The sequence below is a fragment of the Crinia signifera genome, chromosome 7 (genome assembly GCF_055691185.1).
Source record: "Crinia signifera chromosome 7, ASM5569118v1, whole genome shotgun sequence".
In the NCBI taxonomy this organism is placed as follows: Eukaryota; Metazoa; Chordata; class Amphibia; order Anura; family Myobatrachidae; genus Crinia; species Crinia signifera.
In genome coordinates, this window is record NC_139223.1 from 27,780,539 (window position 1) to 27,799,336 (window position 18,798).

Below are 18,798 nucleotides of genomic sequence, written 5' to 3' on the forward strand. Positions count from 1 at the left end.
TGCATGTCTTCTCATAATAAACTTTCCCCTGTAATGAATAATCCTGTAGCTAGATATATTATAAATATATTGTGTGTGTATATATATATATATATATATATATATATATATATATATATATATATATATATAAATAACAGGCAATCTGTGGTTCTCTGGCTGTTATTAAAGTCTCTGGGCCAGATGCACTAAGCTTCAAAAGTGTTAAAATAGAGAGTGATAAACAGCCAGCCAATCAGCTCCAACCTGGCATTTTTCAAACACAGCCTGTGACATGGCAGGGAGGAGCTGATTGGCTGGCTGTTTATCACTCTCCATTTACAACTTTTGAAGCTTAGTGCATCTGGCCCTCTATCTGATAGGACATGCTGAGGCTGATAGTTCCACTAAGTTTCTCCTAACTTCTCATTGTTCATTTTATAACGATAAAGCTGGGTACACACTAGTAGATATAGCCACAGACGATATATATTTAGATAGGCCGTTTAGATATATATATATCGATGGTACACACTGGCCGATGGTCCATCCATATATTGACCAATCAATTGATCAGCTAGTGTGTACGCACCGTTAGTGAGGGTCATGCTGCGGAATGTAAGCTCTAACAAGCAGGGCCCTCTTCCCTCATGTGCTTTACCTTCTCTTAAGGTGCCCATACACTAGTGCAAGTACTGTACTATAGGTTTATCGTACCCACAGCACTTGCTGGGGTTGCATGCAAAAGGGCCGATTGTGATGTCCATAATTGCAAGGTCACGCCCCCATTTTGCTGCCTTGGGGACATGGGCAGTGCTGTGAGAACTGCTGTTGATACCCTCAGCCCCTCTCTCACAGTGAATAGATGCTGTTCCTCGCTGCTCTGCTAAGCTCTGCCCCCACCGCGGGACTGCCGGCCCAGGGTAGCAGGACTGTCCCATGGAAATTAGGACAGTTAGGAGGTATGTTGTTGTTAGACAGGGTTTAATTACTAAGATGGGAGTTCTATTAAAGATTGGATGTTGCCCATAGAAGCCAATCAGATTATACTTATTTATTAAGGACCTTCTAGAACATATTTGATAGCATCTGATTGGTTGCTCATAGCAACATCCCTTTTGAATAGACCTGCAATTTTAGTAACTAGGGCATTCTTATGCTCTGGCCTTTCCATAACAATCTATGATAATCATGTGAAAAAAATAACCAATCACAACCAATCATATTCTATTATCTGCTAAAAGGTGCTAAATAAGTAGAATCTGACTGGTTGTTATCAGCAACATCCAGTCTTCAATTGATCTCTACAAAATGTACATCTCATTGAGCACAGTTTGTGCACCACACATTCGGGGAGCACAAAGATGGCCGCCACTGGCCTCACGCATAGAGCGCTGCTGGGTGAAGTATTGACAGGGGGAGTACAAAGATGGCGGCCACTGGCCTCACGTTACGGCATAGAGACCTGCGGGGTGGCGTAAGATGGCAGAGTTCCGGTGTCCTAGTGACATTCCTCTTCCACCCCGGTGTGTGACTGTGTGACGCAGGCGCTGTGTCTCCGGCAAGATGGCGGCCCGCTGCTCCTCGCGCTGGTTCTCCGTTGCCCTGAGCGGGGCTCGGAGTCAGCTCACACCGGCGGCTCATCGCTGGCGCCGGGTGGAAGGCGCCCTTCTGCTGCTGAGCCTGCGGGCGGCCGCCCCCCGGGTGTCTGCAGGAGGTGAGTGCCCGGGCTCTGCTTACATGTGCAGGGTGCTCCAAGGTTATACTGACACGCCATCTGGTGCTGCTGAGACTTGTTGTTCTACATCAGTGGTGACATAGTGCCCCACTATAATAGACCTGTGCGTTATATATATGTGTGGGTGCCGGTGTCTCCATAGCTGCCAATGTACAAGGACAGGCCCAGAACCAACTGTCATTCCTTTTTAGTATGTTGATGTTCCCCTTCTAACAATTCCAGTGCTCTAGTACCATTCCATGCCCTGTACAGCCCAGTTTCCTGCCATGTTTTATACCTCCATCTGTTCAGTCCTGTAGTGTTAAGCCGTGGACTAGGAATGGCGCACGTTGCAGCGAATTTCTCTGAAGTGTAGTCACAACAACCGCCCAATACTATTGTGTACTGCAAGTTGTGGCCATGGCGGTGAAGTGGTTCGTTATTACTACTAACGTGCCCACCCAGTTGAGCTGTCGATCACCGACTGCCTGTACCGGCGGTCGGCAGATCACCCGTACATGCTGCGCCAATATATAATCTGGCATCGGCTGCACTGCCGACAATATATCTGTGAACGATGCCCTTCAGATATATCACAATGGAACACCAGCCAATGGTCCATTGATATATGGAATATATGAATATATCGTTCCAAGTGTTATAGCATTTATGTGGAAGGTTGTGTGTGTTACAGTACTGTAGTGTACAAGGACCTGACGCAGTGCATCAGGCCCTTGTGTATAGCACACTTCCCTGCCTGATGCCCCGGGCCCCGCCTCCAAATCCGCCCGCTTCTTCAGTAGTCGACTAGTTGCTGCGCCATCTCTGTAGCACGCAGTCTGTACTGCCGCACCGAGTTTCTATGCCTGGTTATAGGCTTTAAATCAAGGGGATAATGTCGGTATAACCAAATATATTTGGGGGTAAAAAAGTTCCCTGACCCCTAGTGTAGGGTTTTTATTGACCAATCATTGATGCAGGTGTCGTGCCATTTTTTTGTAGCCTACACGGGACATGTCTCACAGTTTCACACAAGTTCCTCAGTCAGCAGCAAGACAGACTTCTACCAGGTTTTGGGGGTCCCAAGAACCGCCACCCAGAAAGAGATCAAGAAGGCCTATTACCAGGTAATTTAGGTCAAGTACATGGTAAGTGAAGATAGTGGCATCAGGGGACAGGACACTGAAATATTGGTGAGAAGAGGACGGGTGGCAGTTAAAGGGAGATGAGGTCAAATATCTAAATGGGAGAGGAATGGGTGAGGGCTTTGAGAGTGAGTGTGAGAAGCTTGATTTGGAAAAGGAAGTGGGGCCAGTGTAGGGCTTGTTATACCCCTTTCACACCGCATCTATAACCTGGTTATTGCCGGGTCAAGGTGCAGTGTGAAAACACCAAACTGAATAACCTGGTTGAACAACCCAGGTTATAAGAAGGGTTACCAGGTCACCCTTTGTTTAATGAGCAACCCGTGTACAGTGCGAAAGGCTCGGCCATGGGGGGGGGGGGGGGGTCAAAATCCTGGGTCCAACCCGGCTTAACAATGTAAAAGGGGGGAAGGTGAACATAGTGCATTTGGAGAGGAAGACAAGCCGGGCTTCAGCATTGAGGATAGATTGGAGTGGGGAGAGGAGTTTGTCAGGGAGGCCAGATAGGCGGAGCTTACAGTAGTCCAATCTGAAGATGACCAGTGAGTGGATGAGGGTCTTCGTTGGACCCTGTGTGAGAGGGTCTGATCCTTGAACTGGTAGGACTGTGAGAGGTGCTGAATGTGTGGTTTAATGGAGAGGGAGGAGTGAAGAATAACACCAAGGCAGCACACATGGGGCGAGAGGAGATAGCGAAAAAGTGGGAGGTGAGTTTATGCGGGAGGGTAGAAAACACTGAGACATCCAAGAAGACATAGCGGAGAGACAGATGGCGATAGTATTGAAGTGGCAAATCTGTGTATTAGAGGTGCAGTATCAGTAGTTGCAGCCAGAAACCTTACACAGGCCGGGAGACCTGCACTGGGATAACTTACAATTCTGGAGCCAGAATCTCTACTTTCGGCATCCAGATCGTAATATGACGGGGAGGGTTATGGTTAGGTGGGAGGGGGCGGGAGGCCGGGTTCTCTATAGCATTGCTTATTTCAGCACAAATAGACCTGATAATAGTAACTGATGTCCTGTAAACATTTGATGAAGGGAATTTCCAGACTGTTCTAGAAATGCAATGTTGGTATTTTTCACATGCAAACAAAAATGGGGTGTCTGGGGCAGTTCTACCCTCATGCGACCTGGTTTCACAACGGTCAAAGTACTATGTGAATGAAATCTCTTGATGTGGCTTAGCATATTGATTAGTCTAGTTACGCTTAATGTAATGTACAAACATTTACATAGTAATATCTAAGGGAGCCGCCATGCCTAAGTTTCTATGTCCGCATGTATTTGGTGTCCAAGCTGTGTCTCTACAAATCATCTCCTTTTCTAAATCTCTACAGTATGGATGTCTGACAGAGGTCACGTGACTGTTTGGTGGGGGGCTTGTCTGCTCAGTGCATCATGTGACTGATTGTTACACAACATGGTGGAGAATCTGCAGCTATAAATCATTAATCGTAGCAATATTAGTCTTACTGGTTACCATGATGTCAATATGACAGAGCTGCTGGGAGCCGGGGATCTATCATGTCTGCCAAACACTTCCCTCTTCTAGATGCAGGAAGGTGGGTGTACACGCCAGAACGGAGCTCTGTTTAGCACCATCTAGTGGTCACTAGCACACCATTGGGGTGAGGAGCAGCCTTAGGCTTTTAATATATTAGATAAGCATGTATCACAGCACTGGATCGCCAGCCAAGCCGCCCGGGACCATCGCAGGTGGCAGAATCGCATGTAGTCCTGTCACGTGATGTATCCCATGCCGCAGAGAGGTGGATTAGAGGGGACCTACATACAGGAGCCGAGGGGACATCAAAAGGCATCTAATTTGTGCTAATTTCTCATCCCGATCCATCGGGAACCAATGAAATCGGCTCAAATCACTGTAGTGTATGGGGGCCTTTTAATGAGGAAAGCATCCAGCTGACCCTATTCCTGCCCTCCACCTTATTGCTATTGAGTGACCCTACTATGCAGAGATAGGGTTATAAGTGCCCACCTGTATACATTGGCTTATCCTTATATAGGGGCTCAGTCTCATCCAAGTTCTTGCCCACTCAGTAAGGCTTATTTGCCCCCAATACACACACACAGTGGTCAGCAGATGGGGTACTCATTTCCCAAACATAAGTATAAATAGTCTAGTTTTCCCTTAGATATGAAACCAAAGGCCTAATTCAAACTCCTTATTTAATGGACATGCTGCACTGCAGGTGGGGCTGATGAAACGTGTGCATAGAGAGTTAGATTTGGGTGTGGTGTGTTCAAACTGAAATCAAAATTGCAGTGTAAGAATAAAGCAGCCAGTATTTACCCTGCACAGAAACAAAATAACTCGCCCAAATCTAACTCTCTACACATGTTACATCTGCCCCACCTGCAGTGCAGCATTATTTTGTCCGTTAAAGAAGAAGTTTGCTTTTGCAAACCAAACTGAATCACCCCCCAAGTCTATGCGCTCCTGTTAAATGGACCAGTTTCCATGTCCTTTTCTATAGAAATGTTGAATACAATGATTGTCTCACCTGAGGTACAGGTAAAGCTGTTAGTACCAGCATTCCCAACCTCCGTCCGCAGGATTCAGTGATTATCCAGGCTTCATCAAAATAATTAAGTCACCTGCTCTCAAACCTGGACTGTTACCGTGCCTTGAGGATAGAGGTTGGGAATGCCTGTTAGTGTATATAAATATTAGTAATTGTAAGTAAAGTGATCTGTGCTTTGTTCTAGCTCGCCAAGAAATACCATCCAGACACAAACAAGGAGGACCCGCAGGCCAAGGAGAAGTTCTCTCATTTGGCAGAAGCCTATGAGGTAACGGTTACACGCTGCTGCTGTGGTGCCTGGCTATCAGTATAACGGGAGAGTTGTGCAGTCATTAGGAGAAGTGTGAGGTAACGGTTACACGCTGCTGCTGTGGTGACTGGCTATCAGTATAACTGGAGAGTTGTGCTGTCATTAGGAGAAGTGTGAGGCAGTGGTTACACGCTGCTGCTGTGGTGCCTGGCTATCAGTATAACGGGAGAGTTGTGCAGTCATTAGGAGAAGTGTGAGGTAATGGTTACACGCTGCTGCTGGGGTGCCTGGCTATCAGTATAACGGGAGAGTTGTGCTGTCATTAGGAGAAGTTGAGGTAATGGTTACATGTTGCAGTGGTGACTTGCTATCAGTATAACTAGGGTTACCACCTTTCCCCTTTAATTCCGGACACATATTAATTACACAGGTTCTGTGGAAGTTTAAAACCAGGTGATATGGAGTCTTGAAGTCAGCCAGCCACAGAACCTGTGTAATTAATATGTGTCCGGAATTAAAGGGGAAAGGTGGTAACCCTAAGTATAACGGGAGAGTTGTGCAGTTATTAGGAGAAGTGTGAGGTAACGGTTACATGCTGCTGCTGTGGTGACTGGCTATCAGTATAAAGGGAGAGTTGTGCTGTCATTAGGAGAAGTGTAAGGTAACGGTTACACGCTGCTGCTGTGGTGACTGGCTATCAGTATAGCGGGAGAGTTGTGCAGTCATTAGGAGAAGTGTGAGGTAACGGTTACACGCTGCTGCTGTGGTTGGCTATCAGTATAACAGGAGAGTTGTGCTGTCATTAGGAGAAGTGTAAGGTAACGGTTACACGCTGCTGCTGTGGTGACTGGCTATCAGTATAGCGGGAGAGTTGTGCTGTCATTAGGAGAAGTGTGAGGTAACGGTTACATGCTGCTGCTGTGGTGACTGGCTATCAGTATAAAGGGAGAGTTGTGCTGTCATTAGGAGAAGTGTAAGGTAACGGTTACACGCTGCTGCTGTGGTGACTGGCTATCAGTATAGCGGGAGAGTTGTGCTGTCATTAGGAGAAGTGTGAGGTAACGGTTACACGCTGCTGCTGTGGTGACTGGCTATCAGTATAGCGGGAGAGTTGTGCAGTCATTAGGAGAAGTGTGAGGTAACGGTTACACGCTGCTGCTGTGGTTGGCTATCAGTATAACGGGAGAGTTGTGCTGTCATTAGAAGAAGTGTGAGGTAACGGTTACACGCTGCTGCTGTGGTTGGCTATCAGTATAACAGGAGAGTTGTGCAGTCATTAGTAGACGTGTGAGGTAACGGTTACACGCTGCTGCTGTGGTGACTTGCTATCAGTATAACGGGAGAGTTGTGCAGTCATTAGGAGAAGTGTGAGGTAACGGTTACATGCTGCTGCTGTGGTGACTGGCTATCAGTATAACGGGAGAATTGTGCAGTCATTAGGAGAAGTGTGAGGTAACGGTTACATGCTGCTGCTGTGGTGACTGGCTATCAGTATAACGGGAGAGTTGTGCAGTCATTAGGAGAAGTGTGAGGTAACGGTTACACGCTGCTGCTGTGGTGACTGGCTATCAGTATAACGGGAGAGTTGTGCAGTCATTAGTAGACGTGTGAGGTAACAGTTACATGCTGCTGCTGTGGTGACTGGCTATCAGTATAACGGGAGAGTTGTGCTGTCATTAGGAGAAGTGTGAGGTAACGGTTACACGCTGCTGCTGTGGTGACTGGCTATCAGTATAACGGGAGAGTTGTGCTGTCATTAGGAGAAGTGTGAGGTAACAGTTACACACTACTGCTGCTGTGGTGACTGGCTATCAGTATAACGGGAGAATTGTGCTGTCATTAGGAGAAGTGTGAGGTAACAGTTACATGCTGCTGCTGTGGTGACTGGCTATCAGTATAACGGGAGAGTTGTGCTGTCATTAGGAGAAGTGTGAGGTAACGGTTACATGCTGCGGCTGTGGTGACTGGCTATCAGTATAACGGGAGAATTGTGCTGTCATTAGGAGAAGTGTGAGGTAACGGTTACACGCTGCTGCTGTGGTGACTGGCTATCAGTATAACGGGAGAGTTGTGCAGTCATTAGGAGAAGTGTGAGGTAACGGTTACACGCTGCTGCTGTGGTGACTGGCTATCAGTATAATGGGAGAGTTGTGCAGTCATTAGGAGAAGTGTGAGGTAACGGTTACATGCTGCTGCTGTGGTGACTGGCTATCAGTATAACGGGAGAGTTGTGCAGTCATTAGGAGAAGTGTGAGGTAACGGTTACATGCTGCTGCTGTGGTGACTGGCTATCAGTATAACGGGAGAGTTGTGCAGTCATTAGGAGAAGTGTGAGGTAACGGTTACATGCTGCTGCTGTGGTGACTGGCTATCAGTATAACGGGAGAATTGTGCAGTCATTAGGAGAAGTGTGAGGTAACGGTTACATGCTGCTGCTGTGGTGACTGGCTATCAGTATAACGGGAGAGTTGTGCTGTCATTAGGAGAAGTGTGAGGTAACGGTTACATGCTGCGGCTGTGGTGACTGGCTATCAGTATAACGGGAGAATTGTGCTGTCATTAGGAGAAGTGTGAGGTAACGGTTACACGCTGCTGCTGTGGTGACTGGCTATCAGTATAACGGGAGAGTTGTGCTGTCATTAGGAGAAGTGTGAGGTAATGGTTACATGCTGCGGCTGTGGTGACTGGCTATCAGTATAACGGGAGAATTGTGCTGTCATTAGGAGAAGTGTGAGGTAACGGTTACACGCTGCTGCTGTGGTGACTGGCTATCAGTATAACAGGAGAGTTGTGCAGTCATTAGGAGAAGTGTGAGGTAACGGTTACACACTACTGCTGCTGTGGTGACTGGCTATCAGTATAACGGGAGAGTTGTGCAGTTATTAGGAGAAGTGTGAGGTAACGGTTACACACTACTGCTGCTGTGGTGACTGGCTATCAGTATAACGGGAGAGTTGTGCAGTCATTAGGAGAAGTGTGAGGTATACGGAGTGCTGCATTCCCTTAGGAGGCCTGTTACAATTAGTTGATCTCATTCATCTTTGTTGCTTGGAAATGTGATCGTCCATTTACCTTCTACACCCTAATAGGGCGTACACACCGTTCAATGTAGTCTATTTTTCTGTTCAATTTTGCTTATGTAAGCAAAATTGAATCAATATCGAACATTAACCGAACGGTACACTGAAATTAGGTCGATGTAGCTAAGGTCGACAAGAGTTTTTCACTTTTTTTAGGGGGGGGCGGCTGACGTGCCAACAGGCGGTATTTCATGCTGTACCATCCACTAGGGCACGGAGGGAGAAAAGAATAGTGCCTGAAGCATGGCGAGCGCAGCGGTACCTCTTAAGGTGTCCATGTAGACATTCGGGGGGGAAAAAACCTTGTCAACCTAATGTCAACCTAGCCATTGTCGACCTAATGCTTGTGTCGACCTTCAACCTAATGATCCATGCACAATTGAATGCGTTTGATCCCGATGCGTTGCCTCGCGGCATCGAAATCAAAAAGAAAACTAGACTGTGCAGGTACTATATAGTCTAAATGGAATGTGTACACGGCGCCATTCGATTAGATCGGGATGGAATAAAACGTACATTTCACCGTGTATAGACTACGTACCAATATCACCCCTGCCTGTGTGTATTATTACTCCATGCTGCTCAGTAGGGGACAGCCAAACACCAAGGCTCAGTCAGTGTCCCATGGCAACAGGAGGGCCAGCCTACACTGAGACAGGTCTTCTTTTCTCTGTCTCCCTTGGGTGCTGTGTCATTGGTCTACGGACCATATTACAGAGTGACCATTATTTGGTAAGAAGGTCCTGCATGCGGGCGTTCCTCCGCTACCATTACACATGGGCAAAAGAGGACTTTCACGTTTGAAGACTAACTCTTACAGAATTGCATGGTCTATGTCCTTTATTACCCCCTTCTTATAAAATGATGAAGGGGCATGGGGATCGGTGAAGGAGCAGTGCCTCCTAGTAGTGAAACGTAGCCCACCATCATCAACCTATTTACAGGCTGAGAATACACATGTACTGTTAGGTACCCATACATTAGGGCAAGGCTGGGCAATTGCGGCCCTCCAGATGTTGAGGAACTACACATCCCAGCATGCCTTGCATCAGTTTCAGCATGGCCACATAGCAAAACGAATTCTAAGCATCCTGGGATGTGTAGTTCCTCAACATCTGGAGGGCCGCAATTGCCCAGCCCTGCATTAGGGGGATGTACATGCGATTTGGTCACGTTTTCTGTGATTTGCGGCGACAAATCTAAAAAGCGCCCAAATCGCATGTATTTGAATTTGACTTCCGGTGCCCCGTAAGTATTAGATAATTATTAGGCACAGTGTGTCTGGTATTAGACATCAATAACTGATCTCTAGTATGTGATGTTTCATGCTGCCGGATTCTATTCACAAACCTCCTCCTGCTTTTAGGTTCTCAGCGATGAAGTGAAGCGCAAGCAGTACGACGCGTATGGCACTGCTGACTTTGCAGCGGGTGCCGGCGGAGGCGGACAGCAGTACTGGAGAGGCGGCCCCACTGTCGATCCGGAGGAACTCTTCCGCAAGATCTTTGGGGAGTTTTCAGGATCTCCCTTTGGCGACTTCAATAATGTCTTCGATCAGCCCCAAGAGGTGAGTTCTGCTCATTCTCCTCCTCATGTCTGAATGTTCTCCTACCATGACAAGTGAAGAGTTCCTGTCCACTACACACTGTGGAAGCAGATAGCAGTGACTTAAGTGAAGCGCTGCAGATCTAGCCCATCGTCTAATATGACTGCTCTCTCCCTCAGTACATCATGGACCTCACGTTTGCCCAGGCAGCCAAGGGGGTGAACAAAGATCTGTCAGTGAAAATCACAGAGAGCTGTCAGAGGTGCAACGGGAAAGGAAATGAGCCTGGCACGAAACTTCAGCACTGTCACTACTGCAACGGCACTGGCATGGTAAGGGGAGCAAATATTATCCTCACTTTTGTCAGGCCACACGGCCTCCATCACAATGTGTTGCCTATCTGGTGCCAGGAATCTGTATCTGACCAACCATATGGTCATACTGTATCTTTTGTAGGAGACCATTAACACCGGCCCCTTTGTTATGCGATCAACATGTCGACGCTGTAGTGGGCGGGGTACCACCATGACCACTCCCTGTATGTCCTGCCATGGGAGTGGAGAGACACAGTTAAGGAAGTCTGTGACAGTGCCGGTACCTGCTGGTAAGTGTGCAAACGGTGATCACTACAGCTGTATATGCAGCATGATGGCGCTTACTGACGCGTACTGGCAGCAACTGCCTGTTCTGGTGAGAAATAAAAGAACGTGTACTGTGTCTCCATCAGGTGTGGAAGATGGGCAGACTGTTCGCATGCCGGTGGGGAAGAAGGAAATCTTCATCACGTTTCGGGTTAGTAGTCAGGTGGCTCATTGTGGTCTTTCTGCATTTTTTTTTTAGCCTTTTTCTGTTAATGTTATTCAAAGTTATGAAGTTTTTGATTATGCCCAGCAGAGGGCAGCGCTGTGCACTGCAGAACTGATTTCCGTTGCAAGATCTTGCATCAGTCACATCCCAGGTCTTTAAAAAAAAACAAAAAAAATTATCTATTCTGCTTACAAGTTCAGGCCTACAAAAAAAATAATATACCAAATTCAACTGAATGTATATTTAAGCCACGTATATAATTTGAGTAAAGCAGAAATGCATATGGCATAGGTTCCCAAAGACGGTCCTTAAAGCACCCTAACGGTCCAGCTTTTAACCCTTTGAGTGCCAAGTGAATTTGTCAAAATAGGTGTGGACATTGGCAAGCAAACATCTGTATTCACCAGAATGACCCGTAATGTTACCTTATATAGGAAATCATTTTTCACACTTTTTTTTTTTATTATTTGAATTTATATAACAAATGTGAGCGACGCTGAGATTTTTTTAGCGGATATTTTACACATCTCACAGATGTTGGCACACAAAGGGTGAAGTATAATAGATGGTTACATTTATTTGGCTACAGTACAAATTGTCACCTGTGGCCAAGCATGGATAGCCTTACAAACTGGACTGGAAGGGTGCTTAGAGAACCACTTTCTGTCCTCTCATCAGATCTACATGGTCTAGGTTGATAGTCAAAAGGTCGACAAACAACATCTATTGGTAGACAAGGTCAAAAGATCAATGAGTTTTTCATGATTTTTGTTTGGTAAAAAACTTTTACAGTGCCCAGGTTGACATAGATGCCCCAAAATAACGTGAAAAACCAATTTTGACCTTCGGCTGAGCACCACAGCCTTAGGATCAAGCTCTTGCTGCAGTCGCTGAGTTACAGGTAACTAGAGGTCAGACTGTTCATGGTACAGAGAACAGTGCGATGATGCATACAGTCATTGCTTCCTACAGTAATGTTTGAATGAATGAATGAATGAAGCCTATTTCAGCAAATCTATGGTGTCATCATTTATAAATGTGTTTGTTTACAATTAGTACTGCTGGCCGTAAACAGTCAGACCAGCCTGTTACCCAGCAGACCTCATGGCCATATGCTGCGAGAGATCTCCGCCATGATGTTTGTGCTCCCTCCCTGGGCAGGAGACCTTTCATCCCATGGGGAGGACCGGGATAATTATCGGTGCAGATACACAGCCCAATGCGGCTGACTTCAAACATTATTGCATCACACATGCTTAATGCTTCAGTATGACCGATGGATATTTGAGACACGGTACAATTATCTTGGCCATCTGCCGATATGAGAGTGCCCACAGCAATCTGACATTCAGGGTTATAGTGCTGTATAAGTGGGTGGATTATGCACATGCCTGCAATTTTAATTTCCTTGAATGATTCCCGTGCACCGTATAAAGGAATATGCTCGCTTTTGTCCAGTACCATAACCTGACATTGGGCTTAATTCATTTATAATGCCGTTCTTTTCATTATTTGGATATAAGAAGTATTTCTAATTGTATCAGTGACTATTTACTAATGACGTATAGTACAGAACAGTACAGGATTTATGCTAACACCTGTACTAATCTAGGTGTTACTTGTGCTGCCATCCAGGGGTGTAAGGATGACATGTGGGTACCTCCCTTGGTAAGGTTTCTGACATTGTAAAACGTTGCGATGCTGATATGTTACAGGTGCAGAGGAGTCCCATCTTCAGGCGTGACGGCGCAGATATCCACTCGGACCTGTTTATTTCCATCGCACAAGCAGTTTTGGGTGGGACGTCCCGGGCGCAAGGGCTGTACGAACCGATCAATGTCAATGTAAGTGTTTAGCCTCCAGTGTATATCCGCTAGTGTGTGTGTGTGTGTGTGTGTTCCTATATCCCTCTCACCCGGCTCTGCTTCGTCCCAGATACCAGCTGGCACACAGGCAGATCAGAGCATCAGGATAAGCGGCAAAGGCATCACAAGAATGAACAGTTACGGCTATGGCGACCACTACATCCATATCAAGCTTAAGGTTCCTAGGTGAGTGAGCCAGGGAGGTGTAAGGACCGTTCCTGCTGCCACATCACTGCTGTCTGGATCTCTCACTTCTCTTCGTCCCCATAGGAACCTGACAGACAGACAGCGGGCACTGATGATGAGCTTCGCAGAGGATGAGACCGACATGGATGGCACAGTGAATGGAATTACAAACACAAATACAGGTAGCGTAAAGTTCTGGCAGCTGTTTGTACAAGTGAAATGTGTGAGCCACACATATGACACTACATGAACGACTTGACTTTATTTCTGTGTCCGCTATCACCTTGTGTGTCCAATATTGTGTGTCCAATATTGTGTGTGTAGACAATGATTTACCATGATCACAAATGCAACACTTCTCAAAGCTCGGAGGGAGATAAAGTACCAGCTCCTATCGTTTTATATACACAGGACTTTGAAGCAGTGATAAGGCAGAAGTGAGCCAGAGGAGAAGTGGGCCACGGCAACCAATCAGCACTGAAGTAACATCTGTAATTTACATAATATAAATTATACAGAGCAGCTGATTGGTTGCCATTGGCCACTTCTCCCTTATCACTGCTTCATACATGTACTCCTTTGTTTCTCTAAATGTTATCTACTAGCTTTAATAAATACCCTCCTTAGTGTTAAATATAGTCCTTTATTTCACCGCGATAGCTACGCACACCCTACAAATAACAGATTATTCAGCATTAAACCTCAGGTAGACCACACATCAAAACCACATGTAGCTAGCTGATCCTACAGTTGATGGGACCCTGTATCGGCAGGTGCAGGGAACGACGGCACTCTTGAACAGGCCATGCCATACACACTTACCAATATGTCTGCTTTGCCTGGAATGGCAGACTGGGCCAATATTGTTTTAGCGTGTACCGACCAAAATGCAGGCAGCAGCCATCTACTGCTGGTAGGTGCATTTATGATTTAACCCACATGTGACATGTGGCGGAATAGGGGCATTTCACACCAACTCAGGCTGGTGATCAGAAGGAATCAATGGGTGGTGGTCCTGATTGGCCGGTGTAGTTTGGGATGATTCGGGTACGTAGTGCAGTGGCTGGGGTTGGTGACTGTTTGCTGTTTGTGCCCACTAGGCAGCGCCAAGCAGAGACCCGCAGCTGGTGAGGACAGTCCTGAGGCTGAGCAGGCAGGGGAGAACAAGGAGGGATTCCTAAGCAAACTAAAGAAAATGTTTAGTTCCTGACGGTAGGAGGCGGCCATCTTTATTGTCTGTTACAGAACATGCTCTTTCTATATTACGCCAAATTAAATTCTACCCTCTGATCAGAACTTGGGGAAGACACAATGGGGCCAGTGCAGAGGGGAACACAAGGGACATGTTACAGTGCATAGCTTGTTGGTCCAGTACCAAATAAAATGGATACTGGTCCATTAAATAGGCAAAACCAGAGCTGGTGACAGCCAGTCATAAAACACAGGATGTGGAGTAACTGAAGCACATCCATCATATAAACAAACCCTAAAGGCCCCATACACCAGAACGAGTGTGCGCAATCTCGTTCTACACTGTTGGGGCGACAGGGGACTAGGTCGATGCAACATGGGTTAGGTTGACAGTCAAAAGGTCGACATAGTGTTTTTGAATTATTATTTTTACCCAAATGTCGACATGGACACAATTTTAAGTGTATCGCTGCGCTCGGCACACTGTTTTATTCTCCCACCATGCCATAGTGGATGGTAGGGCATGAATTACCGCCTGTCGGCACATGTTGACTCAAAACCCTTTTGACTGTCGACCTTCTTATGGTCGACATACTTTGCCTGTATCCCGTGCAATGCGTGGTCCTGCCGATCAAATGGTTGGTCCACATGCGATTAGTGATTCGGCTCATTCGACCGGCGTCATTTGAGTGACAGTTTAGGTGCGTACAGTTGATTGTGTGACGACCGGTCGAATGGAGCAGCTGGATTGAGAGTACCCTGTGTGTCTGAAAACCACCAATTCATGAGTGGGGGGGGGGGGAGTATGGCCAGTTATGCTCAGTAGCCCAAGTGCGCACAATTTACTGGATTTAATCATTTTCTTGCTTTTAATAAGAAACCTTTTGTCCTAGTGATGCAGTGAAAAGATTCTGGATACTGTAAAGGTGCCCATACACTGTGCGATAGGCAATGTGTGCTTTTTGTACTAGATTGTGTCGCATGCGTTTTGAATGTGATGCAATGCAGTCTAGTACAAAAAGGTATGTGCAGCATATACTTTTTGTGCTGTGGGATGTGATGGATGCGTGCATCGCACCCGTTAAATTGTACAGTGTATGGGCACCTTTTAGGCAGCGGTAACCAACTCCAGTCCTCGAGAGCTACATACGGTTCACGTTTTCCAGGTCTCCTCACTGAATCACCAGTGAAGTAATTAGCTCCATTTGAGGATCTTTTAACGCATGACCGTTCATAATGACTGCACCTGTGCACCAGCTAGGTGATCCCGAAAACGGGACCTGTTGGTAGATCACTAGGACTGGGTTGGCTACCCCTGATTTAAGATGCTGCATTTCAAGAACTTTCGGGATCCACTGTATTGCAGCATTATTATGAGTAGATTAAGATCATTGAGAGGGATTTAAATGCATTCAGCCAATAACATACAGCTGACTGCCATTACCAGTTTGCAACTTGCAACCGGTGCAGAGTATCCGCAAGTGATTCACCTTCCTACAGATACACATGCTCCCCTTTACTGTATTCAAACCGTGTTCTCCAACCCTGCCTCGACCCAGTTACTCAGTGCTAAATGTGATTCGGCCAGCCTGCGTACGGCGATATTGTGCGCATACACAGTGAAATGTAATGGGGTCCGAGTTTGCCGACTGATCTTGAACGTTATATCTATTTTCTAATATGGCAATTATTTACAGGGCACGGGTTTTACAAAAACATGCACGTTTGCCCAACACCACGCACCTCCCGCACACTGAGGCCTTATTAAGTTTTGCTGATGTTGTTTATTTCCAACTCTGCCTGAGCCTCTCTATGTTTAGCAGTAAGCAAAGGAGTAGTTACACCAGGGGTGCCCATACCGGTCCTCAAGATCTACCAGCAGTCCACTTGTCTCAGGCCACCTGCGGATCTATAGTAGGAATGAATGTAGCAAGTTCCACAATATGACAGTTAGTAATGACTTCACCTGTGCACCATTTAGGTGATTTGGAAACGTAGACTGGTTTGGCCACCGCTGTATGTTTTAGATATACAGTTATATCTGTGTATATCTCTAAAATGATTGCACATACTATATAGTACATTAGCCATGTTAGGTGGTTCTATGATGCTATCTTTGTGGCACATGGTAGCCTCTGATTGGAACCAATTTGATGCTGTTACCGGTAGTGTCACAGGAGAGCTAATCGTTCCATAGGCTTAAACGCTGCTAGCGGTCTCTTGTTATATACATTGGTGACTGATCTCTCATTTCTCTCCTGTGCAGGAAAGAGATCAACGGGAAACTAAGAAATAGCTTGGACTCTTCTGTCCGTGGATTCGGAGAACTGTGTAATGCGGCACCTTAACGTCTGGCTCTGTCCCTGTGTGACGCCAGATGGACCAGCAAGACTTTATCTGCACGCGGCATCCTGCCACCACCTGCCTCCTGGAGCTCAGCTCTGTAAATGAAGGACTTTCCTGCGCTGGCCAAGCCTCTGTTCCTCTCAGTTGTGTAATTCATTTCTTGTTCCACCGCGGCCCAGTTGCAGTGCTGACTCTGGCATCATTAAGGTCCTCCGTTCTAGAGTGTCTTTAGGTTCACACACTGTTTTACTTGGGATGCCAGCGGGTTCCAGGTTATAAGACGTACGTACTGACTCCCCCCTCCAGCTGTCGAAGAACGGTAGACTTTAATCAGTGTGAATGGCCTGCTTCTGTGTATTTTATTTTAAAACCCAGCAACTGCTGTATTATACCAATGACCACGTTTGCTCTGTTGAATGCCCACTTATTAATTTAAATCAATTTGGCATTCCATGTGTTGGGGGGGGGGGCAGCAATGCACACGTCTGTCTTCTCTGTGACAGGAAATGTTTGGCTCTTGGAGGTAGGATACAGCTGAGAATTCCTCTTTGGCTCCTAGAGGGGATTACAAAGGACTAGACTACTAAATTGTAAGATTAATGCTCAGATTAGGTCATTGTCCCTTTGTTGCAGTCCGGGTGCGTAATGTCTTTCATCCAGTGCTCATCTAATGTAGGAAATGTTTTACTGCTGCTCTTGTTCCAAGTAGCCTATAAAATTTCCAACATGCGTCGCCATTGTGTTTGTTATTCTTCTGAAGAGTTTTCTATGGTTTATTTTAATGTATGTATCTCATTGTAATCTTTCTGTCTTTGCCTTGAGAGAATGTCTTCAATGTAAAGGTTCTGAGTTTGGAAAAGGGTAATCTAATGATGGACATACACTTTAGAATACTGATGCAGATGTATTAAGCCTGAAGAAGTGATAAAGTACCAGCCAATCAGCTATTTTTGAAATATGACAGTTAAGAGCTGATTGGCTGGTGCGGTGATCACCTTCCACCTTATCACTTTACCAGGCTTAATACACCTCCCTATGTGTGAAAATCCAGTCCTGTGTTTGTGGTCCGGGGTGGTGCTGTAGTAGAAACTTTACTCCACTTAATCTTCCTTACTATGGGCAGTATTCAATGCGGCCAGGGAGGGGGTTTAATGGCGGGGATTGCCAAAAACAAGTGATCTTCGTCGTTTAACCCCCGCACCATATTCAATGTTTTGTGGGAACCCTCGCTGTCATATGACGGCGAGGATTCCCTTAAACCAGCGGTGGGGAACCTCCTGGCCTGCAGGCCATATATGGTCTGTGTGACCCACCCGGCGGCTTTGCCCGGGAGTCAAGTACGGGGAAATCTCGCGAGAGGTCGGTAATTCAAGCGAGATTCCTCATAATCGGCAGCAGGCACACACTGTAAGACCTATTCTGCTGCAGCAGAACAAATGCTTTTACATATGACCCCCAAAGGGGTTTTTTTATCCATACAAACGGCCCTTGCCACAAAAAAAAGGTTCCCCATCCCTGCCTTAAACAGCGAGGGTCATGGCTAATGCAGGGAGTCCGCTGCCTTTAGCCACAAGCCTCACTGTTTTAGCGGCCGCACACGCCGTTTCCGCGTGCCGGGGGGGGGGTCAGGTGAATACTGACCGTGCGAGCAGTGACAGTGATCAGTCAGAAGACCTAAAAACTAAAAAGAGATGAAAAAGGTTGGGTGAATTAACTGGAAAGCTGTTGACTTAGGGGGTATTCAATTGGTGTTGAATGCTAACCATCAATAATCAAAGGCATCCGTAATCTAAGGCCAAGAAAAAGTTTCCTGACTTGGAGTTGTATAAAGGCACTGCACCACTAGCAAACATACACAGGGAAGGTTCAGAGGTGGATACAGCTCCTGTGTGCGAATATGCTAAGGATGCAGGAGGTGTCTGCGCCAAACTGAATCCAGCACAGAGGATGACTCGCCTACTGCTGTCTAGCATAGGTGTGCGCAGCACATTTTGTTAGGGGTTGCTCCATCAAAGGGTAGTGCCTGGCACCATCCATTGGGTGTGTCTAATACCGCCCATTGGGTGTGTCTACCCTCATCTATTTGCACTCACTGCAATATAAAACTCCTCTCAGCCACAACATACTGTAAGTCTAGTTC

The 18,798-nt window shown here is 46.4% G+C and overlaps 1 protein-coding gene across 3 annotated transcripts; it reads left to right on the forward strand.

The window, feature by feature from the left end:
* The first annotated feature begins 801 nt into the window (after positions 1–801).
* Positions 802–17,388, forward strand: DNAJA3 (DnaJ heat shock protein family (Hsp40) member A3). 3 transcript variants are annotated; one of them, XM_083152676.1, is made up of 12 exons: positions 802–941; positions 2,699–2,823; positions 5,572–5,655; positions 10,084–10,284; positions 10,443–10,595; positions 10,720–10,867; positions 10,991–11,055; positions 12,786–12,914; positions 13,006–13,121; positions 13,206–13,303; positions 14,222–14,333; positions 16,579–17,388. In XM_083152676.1, exons 1-11 carry the CDS (start codon positions 845–847, stop codon positions 14,329–14,331), a joined length of 1,326 nt encoding a protein of 441 aa, XP_083008802.1. In that variant the 5' UTR covers positions 802–844; the 3' UTR covers positions 14,332–14,333; positions 16,579–17,388. The 3 variants fall into 3 exon arrangements, with proteins under 3 accessions (XP_083008802.1, XP_083008801.1, XP_083008803.1); XM_083152675.1 differs by lacking the exon at positions 802–941 and adding an exon at positions 1,444–1,696; XM_083152677.1 differs by lacking the exons at positions 802–941; positions 14,222–14,333 and adding an exon at positions 1,446–1,696.
* The last annotated feature ends 1,410 nt before the right edge of the window (positions 17,389–18,798 follow it).

Excerpts from the sequence above, each read along its gene's own strand:
- DNAJA3 (XM_083152675.1), top strand. The coding sequence starts at position 1,546 with ATGGCGGCCCGCTGCTCCTCGCGCTGGTTCTCCGTTGCCCTGAGCGGG. Across the intron at positions 5,656-10,083 it reads ATTTGGCAGAAGCCTATGAG|GTTCTCAGCGATGAAGTGAA; the intron begins GTAACGGTTACA and ends TCCTGCTTTTAG. Across the intron at positions 12,915-13,005 it reads ACGAACCGATCAATGTCAAT|ATACCAGCTGGCACACAGGC; the intron begins GTAAGTGTTTAG and ends GCTTCGTCCCAG.